This window comes from Cimex lectularius, unplaced genomic scaffold (genome assembly GCF_000648675.2).
Source record: "Cimex lectularius strain Harlan isolate CLEC.00 unplaced genomic scaffold, Clec_2.1 scaffold7, whole genome shotgun sequence".
Lineage (NCBI taxonomy): Eukaryota > Metazoa > Arthropoda > Insecta > Hemiptera > Cimicidae > Cimex > Cimex lectularius.
Window position 1 is genome coordinate 2,222,890 of NW_019392731.1, and position 15,340 is coordinate 2,238,229.

The following is a 15,340-nucleotide window of genomic DNA, read 5'->3' on the forward strand; positions in this document are numbered from 1 at the left end:
TTTTTAATAACATTAAGCCTAATCATAAGATCAAACTATACAGTTCATCGACATAAAACATTTATTTTAATGAAATTTTCTTCTTTTTATTAACATTGAGAATGAAACAAATAAAATGTTTAGTTTCTTCTCATCTGTTACTGAATAATTAACAAAGCAAACAAACTAGAAAGATACCTGAATGAAAGAAGGGGAAATCCTTGTGCTTCACAGAGAAGATTAGTGCTCTTATCCGAAATTATATCGACAGCATTCAACCGCCCTTTGGAAATTCTGGGTGGTTTGAATCCCAACGGTTCTAAATATTTCAATCGATTTTTTAAAACTGTGATTAAATTGTTTTAAAAGTTTATCAATCTTATTGAAAAAAGAATGAAACATTATCAAACCTGAATGAAGGAAGCGGGAATCCTTGTGCATCGCATAACAAATTTATATTAGCCCCTGATACAGGTTTTAGCACATTTATAGTCTCCCTTGGTACCATTGGAGCCTTAGATCCAAGAGGATCTGTTTAGAATAAACAAAAAACAATATCCAAATTAAATATTGACCCCATATGCCAAAAAAATTCAGGAAAAGGTAACCCTTCTGCCCTTTACAGCAAATTTGAGTTCCCTCTTACCCCCAAAGCTCTATAATGGTATGACATTTTTCTTTATTTAAAATAAATCAAAACACCATACAAAACTTAAAATAATAATCAATTAAACACAATAGAGTATCACCCTCTAGGATTCCATTGTAAATTGGGCATAAAATCACCAGACACTACTCAAGCCTATATTCTCAATAAAAGTAAAAACAACTTACTCTATGATTTTCTTATTAATGATTTTAGCTTATGAGAATGACAAAATGCTGTAGGATTAAATTGTATACCTGAAAGAAAGTAATGGGAATCCTTGGGCTTCACAAAGTAGGTTTACACTAGTGCTCACAACACGCTTCAATATGTTCATTGTATCCTTTGGTACCATTGGAGATTTTGATCCAAGGGGATCTATTTTAAATAAATTAATAATGTTGAAGTATTTGATTTTAACTGTAGGATAGGGGACCCTTGTGCGCAATTTTTTAAATTCTATTTTATGAACAAAGTGGAAGAAATGTACCTGAATGCTAAGAGAGGAAATCCTTGAGCTTCACATAATAAATTTATGCTGTTACCTACTACACCATCTAATATATTCATCATGTGCTTTGGCACTTTGGGTGGTTTTGATCCGAGAGGCTCTATTAGAAAAAAAAGAAAAACCTAGAGAATTAATGTGAACACAGATAATTGCCAATTGAATTCCAAAACCCGTTTGGAAGCAATAGTCATATATGAATTTTGGAAGAGGGAACCCTTGAGCTATTTTTTATAATGAAAGAATACCTGAATAATAGTTGAGGATATCCTTGTGCTTCACACAACAAATTTATACTTGTTGCTAACAAACCATCAATTTCATTCATCCGCAATTTTGGTACTTTGGGTGGCTTAGACCCGAGTGGTTCTATTTATAATTAAAAAAAAACTAAGTTTTAGTAAAAGAGAACAAAAATACTAAACTACCTAAATTTTGGAACAGGGAACCCTTGTGCAAGACATTGTAGAGAAAAATCATCATTGTTCTTATAGACAGTCCAAATTTTTTGAAGCCATACTGGTATATTTGGAGCCTTAGTACCCACAGGATCTTATGAAGCAAAAAAAGTATTATGTAATATTGAAAACTACACAGTTTTTATACCAGAATGTAGGGTAAAGTAACACTGCTTCCTGATAACACGGTAGTAAACATTAGAAAAACATACCTGAACTTAGGTACAGGGAATCCTTGGCCCTGACAAATTAAGCTATATGCATTACTGTAGGAAGTTTCAGCCAAAACCAATTTTTCTTTAATAGGAATATTGGGTGCTTTAGAGCCAACGGGATCTACCAAATAGAAAACAAACAATCACAACTGAATTAAATAATGACCTGAATGCTGGTACTGGGAATCCTTGAGCTTGACAAATTAAACAGAGATCACTCCCGGGTTTAGATTCAGTCCAAATCTTTCTCTCTTTTAAAGGCAAATTGGGTGATTTTGTGCCAACTGGATCTACACAAATCCGACAATTGTAGGTTTTATCAGCAACAGTTTTTATATTACCTGAATGATGGGACAGGATATGCTTGTGCTTCACACAAAAGGGCAAAACTATTTTCAGCTATTTTTTTAAACCAGACAAGACTTGCTTCGGTTGAGAATTTTGGCCCTTTGGTCCCGACAGGTTCTACAGTACATCAAAACCAATCAGACAGGGTTGAGACAATATGCCAAATGTTATGGAAGAGTACCTCATGGCTGCTACCATTATTATATCTTGGTATCTATAACAACCAAGTATCAAACCGACCCTATTTGACTTCTAGGGGAACAAACAAAATGAATAATTTATTAAAAACAAAATCCAACAAAATATCTAATGATGTGGCATAGAAAGATTTAGAAATTCATAAATTTTTAGACAATAAGAATTGTTGGATTAATCAATTTTTAGAACAGAATGTTTCTTATTTCCTTTCTGATACCTACTTTTCACCATATAAATTTAACTGTTTTAACAAAAACTTACTTAAACCTTGGTACTGGAAATGCTTGAGCTTCACATAGTAGCGCAAAATTAGTTTTTGCAACTTTGTTGAACCATATAAGCCTCGCTTCTGATGAAAATTTTGGAGATTTAGTTCCTACTGGTTCTATTCCAGCAAAGATAAAATAGTGTTAGCACTCCAGGCATAAATATCATTATTACCTGAATGTCGGTAGCGGATAACCCTGAGCATAACAAGGTAAACTAAAGCCAGTACTTTGTCGCTTTTCAATCCAAATTCTCCTAAGATCCATACTCAACGCAGGGGCTTTACTTCCGACAGGATCTTTAGACAAATTGTAATAATTTATACTCAATGCAAATTGAATTCACTTTACCTGTACGAAGGCACAGGGTACCCTTGTGCAAGGCACAACAATGAAAGACTATGTTTATTTTTCTTCTTAAAAGACAATATGCTCGTGTCAATTGAAAATGATGGTCTTTTACTCCCAACTGGCTCTAATTCATATAAAAAAGACAACAAAATAGAATTGTTTACAATGACATACCGAAAAGATGGAGTAGGGTATCCCTGGGCTTGACAATGAATATCAATCATTTGTCCAGACCTCCGTTGGAATGTGGAACTTTGCAAATCAGTAGAGAACATAGGAGGTTTTGCACCAACAGGATCTGAATTTTTGTAAATTAAATTGAATTTATAGTGGTAATGTCCTTTCAAATACACACCTAAAGTTTGGAACAGGGTGTCCCTGTGCTTGGCATAGTAGAGAAATAAAAGCACCCAAAGCTTTATTGAGGACATCAAATTTGGCAGTTGACATAACTCTTGGGCCTGCACTACTCACTGGTTCTAACAGAAAGGTAGAAAAAATTTCATTTATACTAACCTTTTTTTACTATAGGTGGTAAGGTCCATTGTCAGTTGTATAAAACATTATTTTAAAAAATGTAGGGGTGAAAAAATGTATAAAATATGAAATGAAAATCACAACTGAAGGGTACCTCTGTTACCAGGTTATGTTCTACTTTATTGTTTTACAACTGTACCTGAAGGTTGGTACCGGATAAGCCTGTGCTGGACAAAATAGGGTTAAACTGGAGTCTTTAATTCCATCAAAAGTTAAACTCCGATGTCCGCTTTGGAACTTTGGCCGTGTCCCACCAACAGGTTCTAATTAAAATACGAATAAATTACATATAATACTCGAAGACAGAAAGTACCCTGCAGCACGGATGACCCTATATATTAGGATATTCTTACCTAAAATTTGGTACTGGATAAGCTTGTGCAGGGCATTGCAAAGAGAACATTTGCCCATTAATCACTGAGAATGCTTGAAGTGTAACAACACTTGGAAATTTGGGTCCTGTACTCCCCACGGGTTCTAATTGAATAAAGTGTTTTAATACTAAGATTAACTGCCAGGGAATGGCACCCTGCAGCCAGATCAATTTCTTACCTAAAATTCGGAACAGGAAAAGCTTGTGCAGGACATTGCAATGAGAAACTCATATGATGAGTTACTGAGAACGAAAGTGAGGTCAGGACACTTGAAAATTTTGGCCGAGTTCCCCCAACAGGTTCTATTTGTTTTCAAAAAAAAAATTAAAATTAAGTAATACAGATAGGTCAATACCTGAAACTGGGAACCGGGAACGCCTGAGCCGGACATTGCAACGTCAGTGCATTTCCCTTTCTTAGAATAAAAGTTCGGCTCTTATCAATCATAGAAAATTGAGGACTGGATGTTCCAACTGGCTCTGAATACACAAAATTGTGTAAATAGATTGATATCACTTTCAGATAAACTTATTTATGAAATAGGCCTCTTTGGAGTAAAGGTGGTAAAAAATTGTGATTTTTCGGCAGTTCAAAAGTGGCAGTTTGTGTAATTGTTCAATGTATGCTTGAATTTTAGCTTTGCTTTTACCTGTGCTGAGGTGGCGGGGATCCTTGTGCTGGACACATAAATGTAATTGCTTGGTCTTTCAAACCACTGAAGTCATGTCTGCTATCTTTAGAAGCGAAACGTGGCCCGGTTGTCCCAACTGGATCTTAACAACATCCCCAGTTTTTTTAGTACCAATTAAGGGATAAATACCCAATTGTTTTTATATTGTTTAATTATAAAGATTGAGAGAATCATAGTTTAAAAAAATGGATGTGCTGAGAATTTTACCTAAAACTCGGAACAGGGAAACCTTGAGCTAAGCAATGAAAGCTAACAGATAATGAAAGCTTGGTTGAAAATCCACGGCTATTATCTGCTGATGTGAACTTTGGGGATGTACTTCCAACTGGCTCTTTAAATAAAATAATAAAAAATTATCGGGGTAAAGTTAAGCCAATAGGCTTATTTTGCCTTGGTACTACTTATGTGCATTAAATAAATCATAACGATAAAGACTTACCTCTATGATATGCAAAATTAAATAAGTAAGTTTTGTTATTTTTAAAACAGTAGCTGAGGGCTTTGATTGATTGTTAGAAATAGTAAAAATTCAAATTATCCGGCAGCAGGGGTACCCTATCCCAACATTCAGGCTTCCATATTAATAGCAAAACTGTTTAATTTCATAAGGTAAATTGCAAATTTTTATTTTGTTACCTATAACTGAAATGATCTTGCTTTTTAAACTTGTTTGTGTTTTTGACAGTTTTTATTTAACAGTTTTGCTATTAATGACAATAAATTTAAGATGGAATAATGAAGTGATATTGACAAATTATTTATAACTAGTGCAAAAGATTTTCCAAGGTAATTAAATTTTGACAAAATTTTAAAAATTTTGAATTGTTTAACTTAATTACCATAATTTATAAAATAACGAGTTAAAATAAGTGTATGATTTTATTTATTAAAAGAGAGTAAAATTTTGAACACAGAAGCAAGGAGGCGGCTAGGCAAAAAAACGACCAGGATGTATTTCAGGTTTAGTATCACCGCTGCTTTATTTTAAGTTGAAAATAAAATTTAATTAAATGATTCGAATTCAACTGAATATATTTTAGAGTAAAATTATCTCTTTAATTCAAACTGACACAAATTATATATTAAAAATAAATCAATACGACCAAAGAAGAAAAATCTTCCCCCTCAGATTGGTTACACTTATCTTGACTCTTTTGGCAAATCTTAAAAATATTATGTGGAATCTAATCAAGCAACTGAACACACTGAAAGCTCTTAACGCTTTTGGCCGTGGAAATTCTTTTGACTAGCAATGAAATGCAAATTGTAAAATGATTTTTTCAACTTACCAGTTATAACAAGCCTCCCTTTTGTTGCACTTAATCTAGTTTCTCCAGTTAGCCTGTGCTTTGTTCGGCATTGATAAGACTTGTGACCATCCTCAGGGCCAACATCTTTAATGTGCAACTCACCAGAAGGCAACACTAAATATTTTCCGTCTAAAAATCAATTTGAAAAAAAATCGTCAATACGGGATTTTTGATTATATTTCATTAAAATTACCCTATCGTTTATTTATTATAAGAAAAGTAATTTTGTTCAAAGAAAAATAAATTACTTATAAATTTAACAACATAGTTTACTACTATTAAAATTAAATTAAAAGAAAAATTAATTTAATATCGATATTTTGAATTTTAAAAGTGCCATTATTTCTTTTCTTTTTCTAATAAAGATAGTTTAAGTTTAATTTTAGATAATTAATTTAAAACTAATATAAGTTAGTATTATTATTATTTGTATGAACTTGGCAAATAAAAATGGTTGAAGTAAACTAATTTACAGGATAATTCTTGGAAAAATTAAAACTATATGGAATTATAAAAAAATTTCAAATTTTTAAAGCAATATAATTACTATTTTCATTCTCTTTGTTTTCCTTTGTTGTTTTATTGAATATATGTAGTTAAGTGTTTTACTGAACTTCTTCAACCAATTAATTTGCTTCTAATTCTCACTATGCACATCGATGCTCAGCTGCCAGCCCCCTCATTAGACCTTATTACAATAATAAAATATATGAAAAGATAAATTGAAAATCTGATTATGAATATCTAATGAAAGGGGGGCTGGCAAATGAGCCCAAAAATGCTCAGCCATAAATTAACAAATTAATTGGTTTAAATAAACACCATACTATAGTTACTTTTTTCTTTCAAAAATCTCATAACTTAATGCTTTAGAAAAACTAAAATAATTAAAAATGTTCTATAGCTTGGTTGATGTTGATGTTTTCCAAGAAATTATCCGACCTTAACACTAATCTATTTTAATCATCAATAAAATTCTAAAAGCGATTAATTGTTATTATAAACGAAACAATAGATTTCAGTTAGCTGGTATGATAAAAGTATAAAAGTCGATAAATTACTATGATATTAGTATGATTAAAATTTATCTGTCCGCCTGTTCTCGCTGTGAGCCTGGACCCACGACAGGCGAGAATCGGCGGACCGGAAAGTAATAAATTTTGATCAAGCTGTCAAAAGTGAATGTCAAAATGACAGAATTTTTCCTTAACAAAAAAATTACGCTGCCGTTTGATATAACTGAACAAATTTTATTGATGATTATTCTATAACTAATACTTATAACTATGACCTCACTCACACAAAGGAATAGGGATAGGTAAGTGTTTCTGGTTGAGGAGTGTCAAAGGGAGGAACTGGCCAATGCTACCTCCACACTTAAAACCGAATAAAAATTTAATGCATCAATCTTTAAAAGTTGAATTGATTGTTTGTACCGTAATGATGGATGTCAGGAAAAAATTCGGTTTCTCCGTCTTGAACCCAAGAAGCGACATTCACAAAGTCAGCGACAAAACTGGGTATGTGACATTTGAAGACGGCGGAATTCCCGCTTAAAACATGTTCGTCCATGACGTTAACGTCGTACCGCTGTGTAACAACTGCAAAAATATGCCATGGAGGAGTTCAACTTACAACAACTGACTTTAAAAAAAAGAAGATAACAACAAATGATGACATGTTCAAATTCCGAACCGGGCTTTAAATGGGGAGGAAGGCCTAAGGGCTTTACCGGTACCGGTCAACAGCCAATTCCGACATAATTTACCATAATTGTTGGTAGGCATGTAAGTGTTTCCTTGCGTGTCCTGCCACGACACTATTTCCAAATGGTCCGACACGAATGAAGGAAGATTACATTTGAAGACGGCTGCGTTTCCTTTAATAACGAATACGTCGTACACTTGGGCCTCGTAGTACTGATTTACAACTGAAAAAACATCCAGGATAACGTAATGAATGATGACTAGCACCATCGGTTTAATGGGAATGTCAAAACTTGGACGGGTTAACGGAATCGGCGAGTTGAGGTCCATGAATTATATTTTGATCGGTCCGGTTACCATAGCCTTTGCTATCTCTGGAAACTGGAGAGACTAAAGACGTGCCGTCGTCTGTACGCCAGTCTAAAACTTGAACGAAGTCCGCCACGAAACTCGGAATGAGACATTTAAGCACTGCAGCGTTTCCTCTTAGTACATATTCGTCTATCACTCTAGTATCGTAAAGTTGATCCACGACTGTTAAAAAACATGCGATACTTAAATCTCTACTTCAAATTATGTTCTTTATACAAAGAAACCCAAAATAATAATTTAGAACCGGATACAATATCATTGGCCACAATTCTCTGAGGGAAGTTGAGTTATGATGGGTCAAAATTGTATTTGTCGACTTTACCATAGTGTCTCTTATCTGGAGAATTTGAGGTCAAGAATTCGTCTCCTTTATCGTTGAGCCAACCGATAACCTGAACGAAATCAGCTACGAAACTTGGCAGAATGCATTTCAATACGGCTGAGTTTCCTCTAAGAACAAACTCGTCGTTTACCCTCGACTGGTAGAATTGGTCAACAACTAAAATCCAATACAAAAATGAAACGCAACCATTCTTTAAAAATTAAAACAAATTTTACTATTTAAATAGTGGAGGAGCAAGATAAAACAATCAACAGTGTGAGTTCGGCCGGTATGTTTCGATTATTTTAAAATCAGTGTACCGTAGTTATCGTTCGGGAAGTACGTTACACCGGTACTGTCAATCCAGTTTATTACTGACACAAAATCCGCCACAAAACTTGGAATTTCGCATTTCATAACGACGCTGTTACCTCGAATGACGTATTCATTATCGGCTTCCGCTTCATACGGTTGCATTACAACTGCAATATAAATAGTTTTGAACAGAAATAAATTTAAAATCGAATAAACAAACGTCTAGATCTAAAACCAAAGACAGCTTCATCAAAGGATATCATGGCCAATCAGAATGGAGAAGGATTTGGCTGGTTGAAAACTGACACCATTCAATGTAATGATTACCGTAATCGGTTGTAGACCTCTGGGAAAGTTCAGAGCAGTCAGAGGACACCCAAGAAACTACTTGGACGAAATCGGCGACAAAACTCGGAATTTTACATTTCATCACAGCGCTATTTCCACGGATCACGTATTCGTTTTCGGCCTCGGTCGTGTACTCCTGATTAACAACTGTTCAAAAGAAAAGAAATAAAACTCCTGAAGATAGAAGGAAATTTTTGATTGGGACGGACGGAGTGAGGTGTTGATTAATTAAGTAAACCCTCGACATTTTACCATAATCGTCCGATCTTCCCACTTTCGGTAAATAAACCGATCCTGTTTCGTCGATCCAGGCCTCGACGTACACGAAATCAGCGACGAAGGAAGGAATGCTACATTTTAGAACGGCTGTATTTCCTCGGATAACATACTCGTTTAAAATTTCAGTTTCATATAGCTGATTAACAACTGAAATAATAAACCATTCAGTAAATGACGTCCTTTTTTATGTCCATTGTGATAAAACTATTAAATATACTGACAGGTAAAAAATTCCACCCAATTGATTTTTTTTCATTTTCTCGATAAAAGAAAATTCTGCCCTCAATTTGCCTCATTTTTTTAACAATAAATATTTATTTATGCTATGTTTTAAATTTGGAATATCTATTAGAGGTAAGCACACTTAATCCTTAATCCAAAACAAGAATAAAGGATTTTTCAATGTTTACTTTGTAAAATGTTTATTCCTTTTCACTCTCATTTGAATTCTGAAGCAATAAACTGTTTAATTTTCATCTTTGTTTTCTTAATTTCAATTTTTAAACTTAAAAATGCCACTTATTGCTGAGGATGTTGCGCGATGTCACTTATTGATAATGGACGTTCCATCAGGTATTGCCGTCTGAGTTCCCTACGAAACTGCGATACGCCGATAGACGTTTTCGAAAAATGGGGTCCTACCATAAAAGTCCCGGTTCTGAACGTCCTAGGGTAACAGAAGCACAGCTTGACAGTTTTTTGACTTTGAGAATTTTGAGAAACTTGCACCTTACTGTTGTTCAAGCGATTCATCAGCTCCAAGAAGTTCGAGGTGCCCAAATTTCTGATCGCACTGCTCGAAAAAGATTAAATCAGTATGGACTGATGGCTTTTGGCCCCGTAAGAGGACCAGAATTGATCAGAACACACAGAGTTGCACGGCTCGTGTCTTCTCGAGAACACAGCCATTGGAGGACGATTGGTCTGCTGCACTTTTTATAGATGAGTGTAGATTTGCTCTACGATCTCCTGATGGACGTGAAAGAGTGTGGATAAGGCGAAATGAAAGGTACATAGCCTATAATTTTTCCCAGAGCCAATCTTTTCAACGTAGCTCAGTGATGGTATGGGCAAGAATTATTAGAGAGTCGCACAGAGTTGGCTGTTGTTCCTAGAGGGTCTATGAGGGCCACTCGCCATGTAGATGAAATTTTGGAACACCTTGCGTTGCCTATCCTCGATTACATCAGCGACAATCCTATTCTAATGCACGATAATGCCCGTCCACATGTCGCTTGCATTGTACAAACGAACCTTCAACAGTATAACATCAGGGTCTTAGCCTGCCAGCCCGTTCTCCAGACTTTTGAACCCCATCGAACATTTATGGGATAACCTCAAGAGCACGTCCATCACTTCCTGATACACTCCACGATCTTGAAAGGACTCTTCGTAAAGAATGGTCTAACCTCCAGCAAAGACACATTTCCAGACTGGGAGAAAGTATGCCGAGGAGTCTTGGAGATGTAATGAAGACAAAAGGAGGAAATACGCGATATTGATGTCAATTAAAAATCTAAAACAAAATTCAAACAAATTTTATCTGTCCGCCTTGTTTTTCATTTTTTAGACAAAGACTCAATTATTAAACGTTAATACTTGAAACTTTGATTGATGTATAAATATATATGCAATCAGGGTTATATTACAAGTCGGTGGAATTTTTTGCCTGCCAGTGTATCTTGCCACCTTAAGCATCTTACAAAAACGTCAAGTGTGGAGGGCTGCAGAATTAGTGAATGATGGATAACTTCCCATAAGTAAAACGAAAAGTGTAAATACCTCTCAAACAACAAGATAAAATTGTTGACCAGATGCTTAAAAACATTAGATGATGCTCTATGTCCAACTTACAAAGCAACATATATTTTACACAGGGAGGGAGTAAGTGATAAAACAACTGAATCAATGAACAAGTTAATGAATCAAACAGTCGGCAGTAGGAAATAGAGGATAATGATAGGTTAGAAAAAGTCCTTTTTTTCCTTTTAACTTATAATGTACCGAAATTTGTGGAAGGAGTGTAGACAGTTCCATCCGTGGCCACCCAGGATTCGACCCTTACGAAGTCGGCGACAAAAGATGGAATATTGCATTTAATAACGGCGGTATTTCCTCGAATTACGTACTCCGAAACTACTTCGGCGTCGTAGTACTGGTTGACCACTTGAACAAATAAAACTCAACAGTAACAAACAGAATTGATACGAAAAAAGGAAAATGGGTATAAACAGGATATCGATATGAGTGAGGTGATCGTAAAAAGTTCCTTCTCCGCTTTACCAGAGTTTAGGGAGGGATCGGCCGTAAATGTTCTTCCTTGTTCATCCTGCCACGAGACAACGGTCACAAAATCAGCAACGAACGACGGTATGCTGCATTTTAATACGGCGGAATTTCCGCGGATCACGTACTCATTGTTAACTTCGCTTTCGTAAACCTGCTCCACAACTGTCAATAAAGAAAAAATTGCAACGATCAAAATTTTCGAGAAATTCTGAAGAGCCCTGGGATAAATTAGAGGTAGTGAAAGGATGTTGCGAGAGTAAGATCTTTACGTTTTTATTTTTGCTTAATTTGATTACCATAATTATTATTCGGATAAAAATCTTCACCGGAATCAGTGTGCCAAGAAACGACAGTAACAAAATCGGCTACGAATGAAGGTATTTTGCATTTGAGGACAACAGAATTTCCCTTAATGGCGTATTCCATATCTGCGTTCGTCTCGTATTCCTGTGCAACAACTGGAGAATTTTTTGTAAATTGGACTTAGTAAACAGATTATATTAAAAAATTTTAGGACTCTTGGGAAGTGCGAGTGAGCTCTCTTATACACCTTTATATAAAATTTACCATAATTGCTATCGGGGTAAAAGTCTTCGCCTTTATCAGTATGCCAGGACGAAACAGTGACAAAGTCTGCGACAAATGAAGGGATTTGACATTTTAAAACAGCGGAATTCCCTTTGATCGCGTATTCCAAAGCGGCGTTAATCTCATAGTCTTGAGCTACAACTGAACAACGTTCGAGGCATTAGTCGGCTTCGGTATTAGTCGGTGGAGCGCAGTTTTCGACTTTTTCCTTGGGTTTGTGTGAGTGAGATTCTAAAACTGTGGGGTCGGAAAAGTTACCGTAATCTTTATTTGGGTAAAACACTTCGTTCTTGTCCGTTTTCCAAGAAACGACAGTTAAGAAATCAGCCACGAAGGAGGGAAATTGACACTTGACAACAACGGAATTCCCTCTGATAACGTACTCCTTGCTAGCGTCGGTTTCATAAGGCTGCGCCACAACTGCAACCGCCAGATATTTGGTTTATTTTTTTTTTGTAACGAATATATTTCATACAAAGAAGTCTCGGAGTGTGAGTGAGGGCTGACAACAGATTATCTTGCAAACCGTTTTACCGTAATCCTTATTTGGATAAAATACATCCTCTTCAGTATGCCACGAAACGACTGTAAGGAAGTCAGCGACGAACGACGGGACTGTACATTTCAATACAACGGAATTTCCTCTGATAGCATACTCTTTATTTACGTCGACGTCGTAAGGCTGGGACACGACTAAAATAAGGAATTTGAGCGGTTATGAATTTTTATCACTGCAGAGGGATCATGATTCTTAAAAGACAACAACAGAAACAAACACCCGAGTTATCTGTCAAAAAAACTAAAGACAAAACAGAAGTTTTGGCAAGACGGTGCCTTTAGAAAAGTGTCAATTTAAAACATCACGTTGAATCGACACTGGGTCACTTATTGGGTCGCGTTTTGTTGAATACTGAAACGCGTTTCGGCACTGAACCATCTTCAATGAGGGACAACGAAGACGACCGAATAAATGACCCAGTGCCGGTTGAACATGAATTCACGACTCGCAGACCACCAACACCCAGCATCAACTCTAATTTAAAACAATATTTTTATGAAAAAGGCCGGACACGATCCTTCTATGAATGGTAACTCAAACACCTAAAATTCTGTATATAACTACAAATAAAACATGAAAACAAGTATCGGGTTGTCCGGAAAATAATGCAGGATTTTAAGTTTTCATTAAAAAAAATCTATATAAAATATTCTGTTTACGTTTACAGGATTACTCATTTGTATGAATGTCAACANAATGATTATTCGGAGATCGTGAGATGCGGTCTGGTGTGACGTAGGTTTTAGAAAAACATTTTCTTTATTGTGCCAACGTTTCGATCTTTATTGAGATCATCTTCAGGGCTCACCCAAAGTGTTTGTTTTCCGTGTAGATGTGTCATTCTTGTGAGTCGTGTTGTTTTTCCAAAACGTACGTCACATCAGACCGCATCTCACGATCTGCTGAATTATCATTGACTAACGGTCACTAAACACCACACATTAATTAATTATATTGTCAATTGGACCGATTTCCTACAGTTTAAAACTCGCAATTCATAAAAAGAAATCAATCCTAATAAATAATTTTCAAAGGGTGTGAAACGGACGTCAACCACCTTCGACGTCCAAAATTATCGGATCGTACTGACGAGTTAATTTTTTTTTTAAATTACATGGTGGGAAGCTCCGTCCTACACGTTTGTAAATAGTTAACTTCCGAAGTATCATCACTGAGCGGGCGCCGGATTGTATAAATTTGGGCAATTGGCCCAACTCTTGTTATAAAGTTTTATAAGAAAATTACTTTTGAATAGTCATTTGTTTTATAAGTTGAATTCTTTAAAAGCTTCATTATTGCCCCTGTTAACCATTCAAGATAAAACAAAAAAAAGCTCCTCTGGGTGGAAAATAAACAATATCATAAATAAAAATGATGAAGAATATGGAGAATGTAATAGAATTTCAATAATCGACTACACCCAATATATAATTTAGCGTTAAGTTTATAACTGTGGGCAATTGATCCAACTGATATTTATATGCTGTTAATACTATCTTACTATAGACCAATATAATTTTGAATCGTGGTTTTAAGAAATTTAAGAAATTCCGTTTAGAAACAAAATTATTAAACAACTCTTTATTTTGGGGTGTATAAATAAGTAGCATCATATTTGAATAATTAAATAAAACGATGTAAGCTTTGATGTTGAAATATAAGCATTTCATTTTAAATTTTCGTTTGAAGGTTTTGAAAATTGGTAAAACAAACTGAAAGATATTTCAGAGTAGTATAAAATGTAATTATTTTTGCAATTAAACTCTGACAGAAAATATAAACAATTATTTTGATTTTTTCGTTAATTGTTTGGAAATGGTAAATGAAACAAAAGTTTCTTTCCATATAAGCGAAAATATCTGAGCCCTTCTTACGTTTATAAATATTATTAAAAGTTAAATAGTAGATTACTAAACAGTGATTTACCTGCTCTCACGTTAACGTCTCTGGAATGAATGGATCCGACTGAGTTTTTTGCCAAGCAAATGTAAACTTGGGCATGAACCTCCTGTCTATAATCCTCGGCCCTGAACGGTGGAAATACAAGATTTCCGTTGCCAAGAACCTGAACCGAAAAAAAGTCAATAAACAAAAAATATGAATATTACAGGGGAAAAACAAATTGTACAAAATTTGAACTTGAAAAACATTCATATCCTCATGTGTGAATTGTCCAGAAAATTGTAATTCTTAAAGGGTGATGATTACACAATTATATCATTAAAACCTCTAATATATTTTCTTAAACACAATTAACACATTTATGTACACTTTACATTCAGAATTCTGTAGATTCAGTGTTGCCAGTACAATTCCTCCAATTACATTCTTTAATGATAATAAGATTCAAGTTGACTTCTTTCTATAGACTTAATTGAACTGCTAGATTTACCTAAAGACTAGTAAAAGTGAAAATTGGTGGAGGAAGAATGAAAAAGGAAGCCGCTCCGGGCGAGAGGAATCATTCTTTTGGAAAAGGACTCGTGAAGGAGCGAACAAAGGACCAGCCACATCCTGCCTACTAATGACCCTTCGCTGTTCTTTGTTGAATATATTTGTGAACAGTGTAAAACAGTATATAATCCAGATTGACTCAGTTCCTCTGTTTTCATTTTTTCTTTTAATTGCGTTTGAAACCACATAAATATTGAAATTTTCAAATCCCCTCTTTTCCTATAGTG

At 35.0% G+C, this 15,340-nt stretch overlaps 1 protein-coding gene across 50 annotated transcripts in view; it reads right to left on the bottom strand.

Annotated features, from left to right (window-relative positions):
• LOC106663839 (Down syndrome cell adhesion molecule-like protein Dscam2) overlaps positions 1-15,340 on the bottom strand; it is a 125,649-nt gene that overhangs the window by 39,575 nt on the left and 70,734 nt on the right. For 13 of the 50 annotated variants that reach the window (XM_014388959.2, XM_014388944.2, XM_014388946.2 and 10 more), the window contains exons 4-6: positions 14,586-14,724; positions 7,945-8,121; positions 5,861-6,010 (exon numbers count right to left, since the gene is read on the bottom strand). In XM_014388959.2, coding sequence (XP_014244445.1) covers positions 5,861-6,010; positions 7,945-8,121; positions 14,586-14,724 — 466 coding nt within the window. Of the gene's footprint in view, positions 1-1,803; positions 1,928-2,613; positions 2,738-2,793; positions 2,918-3,324; positions 3,449-3,645; positions 3,770-3,859; positions 3,984-4,235; positions 4,360-4,778; positions 4,903-5,860; positions 6,011-7,317; positions 7,483-7,944; positions 8,122-8,923; positions 9,092-11,227; positions 11,390-11,506; positions 11,675-11,808; positions 11,971-12,358; positions 12,521-14,585; positions 14,725-15,340 lie in introns of all 50 variants that reach the window. The other 37 variants (XM_024226824.1, XM_024226832.1, XM_024226826.1 and 34 more) reach the window with 18 other exon arrangements.